Consider the following 15,746-nt stretch of genomic DNA (forward strand, 5'->3'; position numbering starts at 1 on the left):
TGCTGGTAGATGGAGGGAAAAAAAGCATTTACAGACAGGAGGAGGGGGGGTGGCTCCTCACTGCATCTGTCCTGTTAGAGATCACTGTGTCTCCATTGGAAGCATCACTATATTCCACACATACACTCACTCACCCATGAAAACATCCTTCCTGTTGAGTCCGAATCCATCCCAAGACCAACCACCCACAAAGAGGCACATACATTCCTCGCGAGCATGCAAACTTTCAGGAATATTAGCACTGAGGGTTATGTCTCCACAGATGGAGGGATTTAGAGGCATTTTGTTCTGTAAGCGCTTATCCATGGGTTTGCTTTCACAGAGCGGAGAATCCAAGAGCCATAAAAAGGGAAAACCCTTTAGGAGACGTGCGGAGAAGAAGACGGGTGTCTCCAGAAACACCAGCCTCGTTTGGTGTGCTGCTTGCGTAGGATCTCCTCCTCACGCTCACGCTCCTTTTGAGAGCGGAGGTAGCGGTCTTCCTCCTTCAAGAACCACACAGGAGGCCAACGCTGCTTTTCAAAGTGCCTCTGGTTTTCTGCAAGAAAGAAGCAAAATTGTACTCAAAAAAAAAAATAAATTGCTTGTTCCAACTCTTGTGTAACTGGTATTGGTTGGTGTATATGGTAGGAGGTCAATGTAGCTCCAGAATGTGGAGGAAATTCTACATTTTGGTTGACACTAAAACTGTAGCATGACAGCAAACAGAAAAAAAAAATGATTTAGTGAATCAGGCTTTAGGGCCAGGAGATACAAGGAGACCACAGCGTACCTGGAGACATAGCTTTCATGTCTTTGGGAAACTTGCGACAGATGCTGTTATAATTTGTGCAGATGTGATGAAGACACCAAGCAGAGAGCTGTTTGGCATTGTGGAACTGTGAAAAGAAAAAAAAATAAATAAATAAATAAAAGAGTATTACTGAATGAATGAAATGAATACAAATTCACCATAAATTACCACAACTACTACTGCATCAACTTAAACAGATCTGTTTGCACAAAATAACTAGGGATGTACTTTTAAGTCAAAACACAGAAGATGGAAACACACCTGTGCAACTTCAAGATAAGCTAACACCTGCCCATCGATGTCCACTCCTTTTGCTGCCAGATGAAGTAGCTCATCCACAGCATGCTGCTCTAAAGAGGCCCAAAATGAACAGAATCGTGTCAGTCGTGTCAGTGTTTGTGTGCACCACTGACAAGTCACTCTGTCATCATTTGTGTCAGACTGCATCAGAGCCAACTACATATAAATAAGCTGTTCTGTTGCATTCACTTTGCAGGAGATATTGAAGTAATGGGGCATAAGTCTCTGCTGTGTTTGTAGTGCTTCAGACTCTTAAGTCCTTACCAGTGAGGGCAACAAGTCGTGGCAAACAGAGACGGTTTGCCACAATGATCAGTTCCATTGATTCCAGTCCAGGACATGGTGTCAGGAGACCACAATATAAGAACTCGAGCACTCCACGCATGCATGCTGTACTGGTGTTTGGAATCGATACCTAGGATATGATTACAGGGAGACAAGACGGAGGGAAAACTTTAACATCCTGCAGAATAATGCAGTTACTCTAATATGTGTTAGATTCAAAACAAATTATGGATGAGTAACATTTCTAGTACTTGTTTTACATTTTTAATTTATACTTTCCCTTAAAATGACTCAACACATACACATAAATGCAGTTGTATTTATACATTTTTTTTTCTACACCAGCTTGTTTCTTTAAGATCAAAGAGGTCTTGTGCATCTCCAGTAGTCTTTGGGTTAAAGGCAGGGGACACCCTGGACAGATGGCTAACCATCACAGGGTGACAACACCAGGATCATTTATACAAAAACAAAAAGGATATCATGTTGATTTTAATGTGGCCTAGTCCATGTAGAGACGTTATATACTCCACAATCCTCTAAAAAGGATGCACTGTAATTACAGTACACATGATATGTATAAATCCATCAGCAGCTAATGAAGTGTAATCCCCAGGAGGACGGAAGGAAGGTAAACCATTATGATAGAGATGACCCGACCCCCTCCAGTATCCTTTTAAGCCTACCCACTGTGGCACTTTATAGACTCCACTTTCATAAGCAATTAAGAGAATGTCACCGTGTTGCGACCTCTTGCTGTCCCAGAGAAGGGTGGTTTCTGGAGGTTAAACTCCAGCTATGCCACCCGTTGCATTGATGAATGGACTCTGACGTAGTGACATTTATGATAGAAGCCATAATCTGCACAAATGGTATTTTAGCCCTTTAGAATACCACTTTTATCAGTTTACTACTTGGGGGTAAAAATTGAATGATAATGACCTGTTTGATTGGTGCTGTGCATAGCCAGAGTGCTATAGGCTTCTTGATCAAAAGTGTTTCTCAACATGTACACAGTACTTTACTGCTATATTACAGTTATGTTCCCCAGGTAGCAAATCCTAAACATCCGGCAGTCACCTCTGAGTCATTTTAAATCCTTTTATCTATATTTGCTTTGGCCACTGTTTACATCCCATTGCAAGGCTACACCTCAGAAGCTGAAAAACTTTGCTGAGCGGATGACAGATGTGCAGGAAAAACATTCCCTTTCTAATCACTGTTCTTGGGGATTTAGCCTTTAGTGTCCCACCAGGGATTAAAAAAAAAGAACTATGTTATTATGAAATCCGCAATATATCATCTTTTTACTGTATTGAAATAAATTGGGATAAATCGTATAATGACACATTTATCAATACATATATAATTGCTAAACTTTTGCCGATTCCCCCCTAAAATGTCTTGCCTGCCCTTACATTGGGCCTCAAATTTCTTAACTTCGTCACTGGTCAAAGATGTATTATGATCGTTTTATCTGATATTGAATCTTTAAAAGAGTTTTTAATTCGCAACTCCAAACGTTTTTTTCTAATATGCATAAAATCATTTCTTATTCTCATAAACCAAATACCATGTACTGTATTGTCTCAGGAACTATAATTATTACACTCAAAGTAATCAAATACTGCTAATAATAAGTAGAACTGTTTCTAAATTAAGAATGACGAATACTCAAGTACAGTGTGTTTAGTATTTAATTAAGTCCATGACCTTCCAACAAATAATAAAATAAATAATGAAAATAAAAACAAAATCACAGTTAATGTATTGTTTATTATTTACTGTTGGCTGGATCCTATCACAAATTAAACTTTAACTATATCAGTGGAAATTATTTATTTATAGCAATTCTGAATGATTCATGTTTTCAGACTAATTACCTTTAATGGCAGACTTTAAAAAGATATTGTAGATTCTGATTATGTAACACAGCCAGAAGAAATTCATAATAAAGTCAGTGTTTACAGTTGGTCGGATCAGGTTAGGTTAAGTTAAAATGCCAAAAGAAACTGGGCCAAAGGGGAGACCACTGAGATAGCCGGAACTATCTGTGGGGAAATGCTGGTCTTAGAGGAGGGACTCTTGCTTGCTTGAGGATGTACTACTGTCATAAGAGCAGTGCACTTTATGAGCTATTATCATTTGGCGGCCTCCATGCTATTTTTCAATGTTTCATAACAGGGTTCACACTTATCAACCCAAGAGTTTGACAATTCACATGGGAAACAGCAGCCACAAACTAAACCAAAATGAGGCCACAGGCAGCAATTTGTCATAACAGTAGCTGTGGTTTTAACTGAGGTACAGAATGTTGCTTGAAAGAACAACAGGAAGTCCGGAAGCATTGCTCTGCATGTGTTTATATGTGTAAATTAGCTTAATTTATCTCCATGGTAACACATATTTCTACAACTAGATATTGCACTTCAAACAAAACAAGACAGTAGTAAAGTGCTGGACAGTGATTCAAAGATTGACAGGGCAGTCTATTGTGTAGGGGAAGCATTTAATCATATGATGGGAACTGTGTGAATCCTGATCATGTGTCAGTCTTTCAGGGTTGTGGTTATTTGAAGAACTTTAACCACGCCGCCACACCAAAGCGTCTAACAAAGATTAGTAGGTCGATCTGATAGAGAGGCTTATTCTGAATACAGCCCTATGGTCATCAAAGTGATAACATCCATCCAAATAACACCTCTGTTTGTATGATGTTTTTATGCTTATATTGTCAGATGTTACAAGCTGTATACCTCTGTGTGATCTAAGGCACGTTACAAAACCTTTTTATAACAACTAGGAGAGTTTTCTGTGGGTAATCTACACTGCGCTTCTATTTTCACTGACATGAAAATAGTATGGTAAACTGTCAGAAAATGTCTTACCCCATATAGGCAGGTATTGAGTTTGTTTTAAATTACCACATACTGGGTGGAACTATCTGCAAATTTTTATTAATTCATTCATTTTAATTGGACTTTAAACACAAACACATGTTTTCAGTCACCTGGGGTCAGTGAAACTAAAACAATTAGGGTTGGAAATAATACATATTTTGAAGCAACCAAAAGAAATTGATCAACAGACTTTAGCTTTGAAACAAATAAAGCAGGCATTCTGCTCTTTTTGGTAAACTATTGTTTATGCCATATTTCTCGAGAGTGGATTGATATACTTTGGTTTCATATTGCAAGTACGATACAGATACGAAAAAATATTTGCATTAATACAAATTAAACTATTTGTCTTCAGTGTTGGAACAGTCACACGTTTTCCCGAGTTCAGTATCTTTATAAAATGGTGAAGAAATTGTTGAATATGGTTTTATAACTAATAATCCATCAATCTATGTATTCCTGTTTACTCCATCAGGGTCGCGGCGAAGCTGGTGACTATTTGCAGCAGTCTATGGGCGAAAAACCGAGTACAGCTCACCAATACATCACATAACTGAGAATAATGGCTTTTATTTTTGAGAGGTTAGAGCCTTTTTGTTTCCTCCTCTCTTCCTGCTTATCCTGGCCTGCAACTTGAAAGTTCATTGCAGCACATACTTGTACAAAGCTTGATTCTCTACTACACTTTAAGACTGTAATGGTTGTAGTGCAATCTAAGATTAATGCTCTAATATATGATTTCCAATTCTTGCTGCAGCTTAGATATGGTTCTAAACTTTATTTCAAACAACCTTAATTGACACCAGTTCCCAACAAATATCATCCTAAGGTACCTAATAAGAAAAGCGCATCTAATAAAGTGTTATGAATGTGCCAATGTATTTGGACAAATAAACAAATATAAAGTCAAAACAAATCAAAAAGTCTAATCTGATCTTAAATGTAATGCCCAACACCCTAACTCGGTTTATGGTGTTAATTGGCCTAATCATTCCCCTAATAAATCGACTTCCATGTTGCAGTGAATGGGAGGCACTCCTTGGCTGATTGAAGGTGAAAGAATGAATCTATTTAAATGCTGTGTTTGCAAATAATGAGAGTACAACTGAAAGGAAAGATGAATAGGTTCAAAATAAGTTGCATGAAAAAAATTGATGTAGACAACTTCAGCTTTATAATTGTCTGTTGCTCTGATGCAGGCAGTAGATAGAGAAAAAATCAAGTTTTTTGAATTGGCCACTATAATTTATTTTAACAGCATTGTGCTTTTAAACTCTTACGAGTGATAAGAATTCTTGAAAAATGTTTTTTTTTAATGTTTTGTCAGTTTATCAGGATTTAGAATTTCAATCCAATATATAAGATGAAAGGTACCTATATCCCTCTGTCTTATTTGGAAAACTCACCTCCTCGATGTAGCTTTCCATAAAGGAGCCACGGAACATGGCTGCCATCCAGTCACAGCTGGAGATGAGCAGGGGCTTGTGGGCCGGGAGGCAGCCGTCATCCAGTCGGAACACCACATCTGAAACCGGGGTGGGAAAAGAACGTTCATCTCGTGGAATGCCACAGAAGCCCAAACTACAGAAAGGAAAAGACAGACGAGACAGACGACCAGACACGCACACAGGCAGCAAGAGGGCCAGACAGACACAAAGAGACATGGACACAGGTAGACAGACAGAGAGATAAATTGACGAGGAGACAGAACCATGAAGGAGGGAAAGTAGGTACAGGGTCTTAAGCTATGCAGCACACCCAGATCTGTTAAAGTGAGCTGGGGAAAAACAAAGTGATTATGCTTGTGTGTTGATATTTTATAACTTACTTTCTATGTATTTGTTAATTTACTTAATCAAAACTCATAAGAGCTTCAAGGGAACAACAATAAGCATGATGACAGAGACATCACAAAGAGAGGGAAATGTCAAGTTTTGCTCAGAGGGGTAAACAACTCACACAAAGACAACACTAAAGGGAGAGACCACACTGCATCGTCGATACAGTATAAAGGATCAACATAAAAAGGCAGACTAACACAGCAGGCAGTCACAATGTCAAATGAAGCCTGTGAAAGAAGTCTGTCAAAATTTCTTTAAGACATAAAAATTTATATACATCTTGAAAATGAACCTGAAATAAACTGCAAAGAACTAGCAACATTTGCCCAGCCTTTCTGATATTCTCAATTTAACCTTCCATAGTCTTCACATCCATTTTATATATAATAAAACCCCTGTTCAAAGAAACTCATTGGCCTTTCTTTGCAAAAACTATACTGAGGACATCAATATCTAAAAGGCACAGACACTATATTAAATAATTTAATGTTTAATGACTGGCTTTGTGTCATACCAGCAAAGGTTCCTTTATTGAGGCACTCTTTGATGCGATTGGCTCTGCGAACATGGAAGGCCTTTGTGATCTCCTGATTCATGAAGCTCTCTCTGTTTAGAACATTGGCTACCATCATCCGAAGGTCGAACACCTCAAGCAACTCCGCAATGGTGGCCACCTGCATCAGATCCCCTCGGCTCTCATCCAGACTGCCTGTGTAAAGGTACTGAAGCACTGCCTGGAAATACAGCAAACCCAGAGGTCAAACTCACTGAAAACGTACAGGGCACGTAGTGCACAGTGCCAACTGATGAGAAATAAACGTCTCTCTCATTTTTGCTATATCTATCCAAAATAAATATTCAAATAAATGTGAATATAGGACAAAGTAATTTAAAGTGAATACAAAAGTATTTACTATAATTCCTGTGTTCAAGTGAGGATCTCTGTTATTAAGAAAGATTAATAAATGTAAAAAAAAAAATAATAATAATAATAATAATAAAAAAAACAAAATGTATTTTATCACCCACAATAATCACATTAAGTCCTATTTACTGCTAAAGCTGTAGAATCAATCTGAAAATAACACATGCCACAAGATTAAAAAAGCGACAAATAACGCCCCATAGGCACATGGGAAATGAGGTCAGTGGCATATTTTAGTCTTTGTATTTTTTAGATACAAAGTCACTACTAAGGTTCTGGGACATATATATAATATGAAAGTATTTTGAGAATAAAAAAATGACTTAAAAAATAAAAACATGAAACTGAAATAGAGAGAATTTTTTTGACAGAACTTTAAACAACAGTCATTTTAGACTTATACCTTAAACGGTTCCTCCTGTATCAGTTCATCCATGGCAACCACAGTCATGAGACGAGGCCGTCCAGTCATAGGATCATCGACATTCTCCAAACACACACTGAGGAACCCCCTACCCCATCCAGAAAGGGCTCGGCCTGTCCCAATTGCTCCCATTGAATATTGGGCGCGAGAGGGAAGTGCATTATCACTCTGTGAAGTCCTCAAAGAGCCTTGTTGGAGGAGCTCAGGTCGATTCAGGCACCGAACTCCTCCATCTACGCCCTCTTTATCAATGTCCAGGCTCTTAGTACGCCCAGCTTGCTCTTTGGCTCCTCTCCTGCTCTGCTCGTCTTCTTCTCCACTTTCTGTGTTTTCCTTGCTGTTCTCTTCCTCTCCCATTGCCCCAAAACTCAAGCCACCAAGATCAAGGGTGAAAAGGTCATAGAACTTGGAGCAGGACGTAGCCAGATAAACCTTGTGCGCAAAGACACGAGTAGAGCCACTTTGCAAAAGGAATAGAACATCTGCACAAAGAGGCTGACAGAAAAGGGCGTCAGGGTCTTTGCCATCATTCGGCGGTGGGTCTGGGATACCCACGATGGGGCGTGGTGGTCTAGGGGGCAGGAACGGTGCCTGGAGCAGGGGTCTCTGGACCTTTTTCAAATGGGACTTCCAGAACTGCAGGTGTCGACGGGAAATGAGGGCTGCACGGATGGCGTTGTCAAACACATCTTTGACTCCAAATTGGGCTACAATGCTGGTCTCATAGTAAGGAATTCCAAGCTCTTTTGCCACCTCATGGCCTCTCTCTGGAGGAAGGATGTCTGTTGGTTTGATGGGCCTGAGAGACATACATGAAAAGTTAAACCAAACAGATTTGAATCCTTTAAACCTGTTTTAAACTCAGAATCATAGGTAGCATGAAATTTACAAGCATGCAGGGCAGAAAGACAGTTGTTGCAGGGTTTGTTTCAGTATAAATGTTAATTCTTAATGGGAAAGGGGTCTCACTTTGCTAACGGCCGTCTCGCACGGTTAACTGCATCCAGGTCAGCATAGCGCAGATCCAGCTGGCAGCCGACCAAGATGATGGGTGTTCGGGGACAGAAGTGCTTGATCTCCGGAAACCACATGGTGCGAACATGGCGCAGGGAGTTGGGATTAGCCAGAGAGAAGCAGAGCACCACTACGTCAGACCTACAGAGGGAAATGAGAGAGAAAACTCTGTGGTTTGTGTACAAACAAAATAACAGAAAAGACACAGGTGGACCGGGGGACGCTGACTGGCTCTGACGAGAGCATGCAATTACAGTCAAGAGAGGACATTCGAGCTTTGATGGATGTATGAGAACAGAAAAGGGATAAAAAGAGCTGCTGCTGACTAATGGAACAGGATGTCAGTTTGTATTAGAAGTGGTGAAAAGGGCTTATGGAGGAAGGTTGTTTGGCTTCTGCAAGGAATAGAGGGAGACCTGATGGAGCTAATGTGAGCGCTTTGGAGAGTGTAGGTGTGTGTGTTTGTGTGGGTATGTGTGTGTGTGTGTGTGCTGGGGGGAGGTATTTGTTGTGCCTGAGCCTCTTTCTTTCTGGTGCATAAATCTTCATAAGACCTTAAGAGCAACAAGGGCCAAAAAAAGTGTTCTAAGAATAGTTCTGGATTTACGCTTACAATCAGATTCCACACATGTGTTTGAGCATGCAGACCGCAACTTTTGACATAAGATCTCTAACCCTGACAAGCAGATGCAAGTCTTCCTACTTCTAGGTACTGTTTAGGGTGGATAATTAACTTTTGCTGAAAAGACTAAAGATATTAGTAACCTATCAAATTTTGCAACACTGGGCAATGCAAGATTTTAGAAAGTGCAGCAAATGAAAAATCTATGTAAATGTTGCTTTATTTATCATCATGGGTAGCTTGGGGGCAATTTAATTCTATGACTATATTTCCTTTTTTGACAACTGCCAGGCATCCGGCACTTATCGGATGTCAGGTAAATAATTTACTGAACTTTAGAGCAGCATTATGTAACAATTATATATGGCTCATTTCCTTGAGCAAAATACCTACATGCCAGAAGTTATGAGGTGTTTAATTAGACAACAAATGCCGTGCTGTTGAAGAAATGTAGGAATCTAGATGTAGTGCTATTTCACAATCTTGGAAAATTCTTGGAGAGGCTTTGTGAACTAATATGATAGAGCCAATACATTAAGGGAACCTGATGTTCAATAGCCAAGTTCATTCACCTCTGTAGAATAAAGACGTAATCAGCTGGGATATGTTAGCTGTTCCAATTTCAAAGTCCTCTTTATTTTCACCAAGATAATCTCTGAAACGCTCTCAAGGACATAATATACAACAGCAGGGAATTTAATCACAGCACACACATATGCACGCACATAAAGCGCTATTAGCACTTTTTTTAAAGGACTAGTCCTCGGCTTTGTCAGAGAGGTGTATATGCAGCATATACACATATGTATACGTATATGTGTATATATATATATATATATATATACATACATACATACATACATATGCATCTATTACATTTTATAGATATTATATATACAGTATAATTTGCAGAAAAAGAAAAAAACACGCTGACTCATCTAACACTTGGTTTGACCTATTTTCTAGCAGTTCTTGTTTTCCTAAACTCCTTCTAATAAGGCATGTGATGATATGAACTTCTGAGTTTTATGTCAACAAAACCATATCGAGGTGTGAGGAGGGTCAAAGAGCAGCTACAGGAGTTAGCCATGCTACTGAATTAGTCTTAAGCATTAAGGAAAAGGGGGTGCAATGTTGACTAAGACAAACTAGTATAAGTCAGGTTGGAAGAAAAAAAACGGATGATGAGTAAGAAAGAATACGTTGTTTTCATGCAGGGCAAAACCAGCTGAGCTGGCACCGTGTTTCTAATCAGCTGACTCCAGACTCACAGGGTGGATATATGTGCACACAAACATGCACACACCCAAACAAAACACACACCCGCAAACAGGAGCAGATCATCAAGCAAATGTAGAGATATTCAGACAATGGGTAAACACAACAGAAGGGTGGAAACTTGAACTGCAAACTAACCTACATGCAGTTGACAAATGCATAAATGAATTCTGTCACGTACAAAGCCTCCATGTAAAAGGGAACAAGGTGACACCTTATGCAAACTCCCTCCAAACCACTTTGACACATCTTACAGGAGTCGCAGTCCAATGAGCACAAAATGTTTCTGTACTGATTACTGAGAAAATTCATAATCTTATTGTACACAAGAATAAAACATCATAAAACATTAAAAGGAATACCAAAATGCCTCTTAAAAAGGGAGCTAGCTTTTTATTTACAGTCTACGATGAAATAAACCTAAAAGGTGGGCAGGATGCATCATCTATTTGCCATGTAATTCTAATGTATTTCGAGGTAAGGTCAGTAAAATCTTGCAACTTTACTTTCATATCTGGCATTTACTGAATATTTTCAAACAAAAAAAGATTTTGCATTAAAAATCAGCTTTGATGAGAGAAGGTATAACAGGAGGATACAGGGATCATCCTTTCATCTCTTGTGGAGGAAGAATTTAACAGCTTGAAAGAGGTTTGACTTAAAAGTGTTCGTCCCTTATATAGTTTAAATCGTCTTTTAGAACTAAATTACTAACCCCATTTGTTGATATTCTGATTTGATTTGCTTTTGTTTTTATTATTATTCCTCATGGGAATAAGTAGTTTCTTTAATTATAATACAAACTTTCAAACTTCCAAATCAAGTCTAATATATGTTTAACTCTAATTGATAGTCGGTCTGATAAAATAACTGGAAACTAAGCTCCAAGCTACATTAAAACCATCTTAGGTAACTAACCTTGATTTCTACCATCAGTTACATTTTAGGCTTAGTAACTAATTTCAGGCTTGTGCACAGCCTCAAGCCAAGGGCTTATATGCACGCTCACCTGCCGTAGGCAAATCGCCTGTCTTTGTGATGATCTCCAAATGTGTCCCAAAGCCTCAGGGACACACTGACCTCATCCACCACATCCCGAGATCTCTCCAGTACCTATATGTGGAGAAATATCAGAAAAAAAATAGGAAATGTTTTTTCATTTATTTGCAAGATTTGAATTTTAGTGGGATTAAAGGAATACGATTTAAAAAAAAACAAGGTACAGACTAGATGATGTACAGAGGCTTTTGATATCAAATATTTTATCTGACAGAATAACAGAGTTAGTCACAGGAAGGTTTTGTCTATCTAAGACTTCTTTTCCTTCCTTCCTGTCTGCCTGCGTGTTTTCCTGTTTCCGGCCTGACTGAGAACCATTTTTTCTTATGTTATCAACAGAGGCAGGTCGCGTTGTTGTAAAGTGAGGACATTTTCTGGTGAAACTATAATTAGTGAATCAAATAGTGTTCTGGGCTAGGGTGGAGTATAAACTGGTGCTGGTTAGGTTTAGGGTTACTGTCAGCATTTAGGTTAAGAAAGGGTTGAAAATGACTAAAAGTCAATGGAAGTTGACACATGGTCCTTACTACATACAGCAAAATAAGTCTTTACTTGGGTGTGTGTTTATTATAACTCACTGCAAAGTGAGGAGATTTTTTGCTCATTTTACTTGTAAAATGAGGACATTTATGCAAAGCCAGGATATTTTACTGGTCCTCACTTTGTTAGCTTAGATTTAGGGGTAAGGTGTGATTTAGGTTTAGGTCAAGATTAGGCTAAGGTATGTACCAGTCATGGTTAGGTTTTGGGTAAATGTCATGGTTAGGCTGTAGAAAGGGTAGAAAATGAACGGAAGTCAATGGAAATGCATGCAAGGTGTGCATGTGTGAGGGTGTGTGTGTGTGCCCACCTCCTGGCATACTCGATACTGGTCGATGGCCCAGACGGTTGGCACGTGGGTGGCAAGCAGCTGATACTGTGTGAGCGTGGCATTGCAGGCCCGGGCGCAGATTAGCCTGGTTTTACCTACTGCATTGTCCCCCACCACCACACACTTAATGGTTTCCACATTGGGCCGCTCATAGTCTGTGTCAATATCCATGGAGAGGGCCCTGGAGAACATGAGACACAAGAGCAAAAAAAAGAGAAGAGAACAGGTTAATCCAATATGTATTAAAATGGAAAGTTTTAGAAATCCCTACAGCTGGAATGACAAATCATTTTCTTATATGACAGCCAGGAGCACCGGGAGCAGTAATTCTCATCAAAGTCCCAACCAATAGAAAGCATTGGATCAAAGCACCCAATGCTGCATTGTCCAGAGCACAGAGACCTCTGTCAAACGCCACAACAGAACACATGGTTCCCAGTCACAGGGTGAGCAATAGAGACTGCAGAGCTATTTCTGTATCAGCACAAAGGGAGAAAGAGAAGGATGAACAAAGAGAGACTTCCCTGGAGGTCACTATCCTCAGCTTCCCTTGTGCCATCTGTACCCAGTCTGCCACCCTTTTAATACACCCATGAGCATTTTCACATTAGTCTAAGCAAAATGTAAAAAAAAAAAAAAAAAAAAAGAAACCATCTAACTTTACCTCACAAACTATAAGTTCTCCATCAGCTGAGATGGGGATTAGCTTTGTTTGCTTTGGTTTTGTTTTCGATCTAATGTTTTTTTACAGCTTTGAAAATTTATTTAAACTTATATAGTTTAAACAACATGTTTACTTTGGTTATGATTAGGATGTATGAGGATCATCTAGTTCAGCTCGCACCTGAGGTTGTTTATGATGGCTGAAAGGAGAGGGGACAGCTGGCCACCTTACTATAAAACAGGTGACATAACAGTAGTTTTAACAGTTGTTCATTAGTTTTAGCTACATATAATACAGTTCACCAGGTAGGATCAGATAGGAAGTTTATGTGAGTGTGAGGAAACAGTGAATAGTCCAACTACATAAAAATACTTGAGTAGAAATTTTAATTATGCAGTTATATTGTTAGATCCAATATAGTTATCAAATATATATGCAGAAACTTCATATATATTTGATATATATGCATTTATATTTTATGCATATATATATGCACAAATTTTACAAAGTAAAAGTTTTTTTTTCTATTCTTCCCACATCATTGAAAGTCTACTGTATTTAGATCAATGTGAATCTCTAGCATCTGCATAATAGGGCTGAAGAACTCATTAAATATATTTTCTATCTTATCAAAGCTACTAAGTACTTTGTATAATATAATAACCCTTTTTATGATTTAGACTATTAATATTTAGAAGTACATTTATCTTTTCAAACTGCAGTTTGTCTAATCCTACAATGTGAAATGCAAAAATTGTTCTAATATGGCTTTACAATTAATAGTTTTATGGATTTTCTTTCTCCCTTGAATTTCATAATAGAAGATGACAAATGAAAGATGTTATTTTTAAAAACTAATTTACATATCAACGTCTCTTTCAGGCGTTTACCTAAATTTAAAGGACAACGAAATTCCATCTGTAAAACATCCCTTTAAGAAGATCATGTTTTACACCCATCAATGAAAATAAAGCATACCAGCAGCTAGTAGTTTTACACAGTGAGCTAGTTTGGCAGTAATGAGAAGACAGAAGAATGGATATCACTGAGCTGTTGAAAAAAAAAAAATAAAGATTTTACAAAAACTACAAAAAATGTGATAAATCCATAAAATAAATTTATGTTATTCGTCTTCTCAAGGGTTAAAAGAAAACTTATATAATGAATGCATGATTGAGCACCTTGTAGCTTAACCTCAGTCCAAGGTGGAAGTACTGTAGCACAACCTAACCGACTTCCTCTTTTAAACTGCACAAACGCTGTAAAAAGCTTATCAAAATCCACTTATCATTAAACAGCTTACAAACATTTCTGACATGTGCAAATACTCTCTAATGCTGCCCATTTAAAGATTTCCTGACAATAAAAAAAGGCTGCACAAGAAAAAAAAAAAAAAAAATCACCCCAGACGTGTTCAAAGTCTGCAATCATCTAGTCAGCCCATCCGTCGTTCCAAACTCGCTCCAAGAGCCACAGCGGGACCCCATAAATAGAGCAACTGAAACATTCATAAAGGACTTCACTAGTTATTCCATTGACGTACAACGCCAGCACAAAGCCTGAACCCGGTCCAGGAGTGACAGACACTAGTAGCTAAAAATGAGCATTATTCATCAGACATGTAAACCATGCATCCTGTTATCCAGTCATAACCTAGTTTTTTTTTTTTTTTTTTTGCATATTTAGAACCTCCATTCAATCTGCAAAACACAGCGTTTCATTCTACTGAAACACCTTTTTCATCAAAACTTGAGACATATCTGTGTTTATAGATTTCCCTCTAAAGCAAGTCAAATAACCTAAACCTGGATGTTAAGATATGATACCTATCTATCTGGTAAAGAAGAGAAAGAGTTAACAAAAGGTGCTTTTTTTTTCCCGGCACGTTGCCCGACTATGACTTTGGGAGTTATAAATATCCCTTTCCCTTTGCCACCTGTGTGGCTGTGACACATTTAGAGGCACGTACTACTGGGAGACAGGAGATGCAATAAAAGTAGCGCAGCCTTGCAGTTATCGAACAGCAGTAAGACAAATGTTGAAGGCAGGTGTCAATGCAGCACTCATCTTTGTGTTATGAGAAAATATGACAAGAACTACAAGTTATGAAAGCAACAGTTGTTCAAATGATGCTCTGTGTTATTCACCTGTTTGAAAGGACACATCATAGTGGTGAGAAAATGATGCTAGCGCTGAAAGACCCCAGGAAAGAGAATGTTTACTTTGCTTAAATCCCAGTTCTTCCTGTTTGACAATAGATATGCAGAAAATTGCAAAAAAAAAAAAAGATAAAACACAGGAAGGTAATTGTTATCTTTTATCTTTCTAAAAGAGAGGGATCAGCGTTGGAGCAATTAAGTCATGCCAATGGGGATCAAAAGCGCAGGACTGGCAATAACCAAGGCAGCACAAGGGAACAAATCCCAGCTTTTCAATCTAATGTGTCTCTTCCCTGAATATTTTAATTCCCTCATGTAGAGAAATAAATGGAGAAAAGTAGAGAAGTCAAATAAAGAGTGCAGTCTATAATCCTTTGTCACCACTTTTGAGTCTGGAAGTCAACACTAACATACAAGAGATGCATGTGCTCAAGTGTGGTAATGAGCCTAGGGTTATCAGTGCAGTGATGTTACCAGAAGGTGGCAGCGCTGGCAGTGTGGGGATGTCACAGCTAAGCATCAGTTACCACATAAAAGTAAAAGCTCATAGTTCAGGCCCAATGGGCTATATGCCCAACTCCAGTAGTCCTCGAACTTCAGCCAGCTCCTTG

The 15,746-nt window shown here is 38.6% G+C and overlaps 1 protein-coding gene across 3 annotated transcripts in view; it reads right to left on the reverse strand.

Moving 5' to 3' along the window:
* Nucleotides 1-359: 359 nt before the first annotated feature.
* Nucleotides 360-15,746, reverse strand: part of LOC107084546 (rho-related BTB domain-containing protein 2-like) — a 46,220-nt gene continuing 30,833 nt past the window's right edge. For all 3 annotated transcript variants that reach the window (XM_015374443.1, XM_015374444.1, XM_015374442.1), the window contains 10 exons: nt 12,292-12,493; nt 11,392-11,495; nt 8,438-8,623; nt 7,448-8,267; nt 6,634-6,853; nt 5,685-5,803; nt 1,358-1,508; nt 1,055-1,143; nt 773-878; nt 360-538 (listed from right to left, as the gene is read on the reverse strand). In XM_015374443.1, coding sequence (XP_015229929.1) covers nt 360-538; nt 773-878; nt 1,055-1,143; nt 1,358-1,508; nt 5,685-5,803; nt 6,634-6,853; nt 7,448-8,267; nt 8,438-8,623; nt 11,392-11,495; nt 12,292-12,483 — 2,166 coding nt within the window. In that variant the 5' untranslated portion in view covers nt 12,484-12,493. The remainder of the gene's footprint in view (nt 539-772; nt 879-1,054; nt 1,144-1,357; nt 1,509-5,684; nt 5,804-6,633; nt 6,854-7,447; nt 8,268-8,437; nt 8,624-11,391; nt 11,496-12,291; nt 12,494-15,746) is intronic.

The sequence above is a fragment of the Cyprinodon variegatus genome, unplaced genomic scaffold, assembly GCF_000732505.1.
Source record: "Cyprinodon variegatus isolate N-32 unplaced genomic scaffold, C_variegatus-1.0 Scaffold103, whole genome shotgun sequence".
NCBI classification, from domain to species: Eukaryota; Metazoa; Chordata; class Actinopteri; order Cyprinodontiformes; family Cyprinodontidae; genus Cyprinodon; species Cyprinodon variegatus.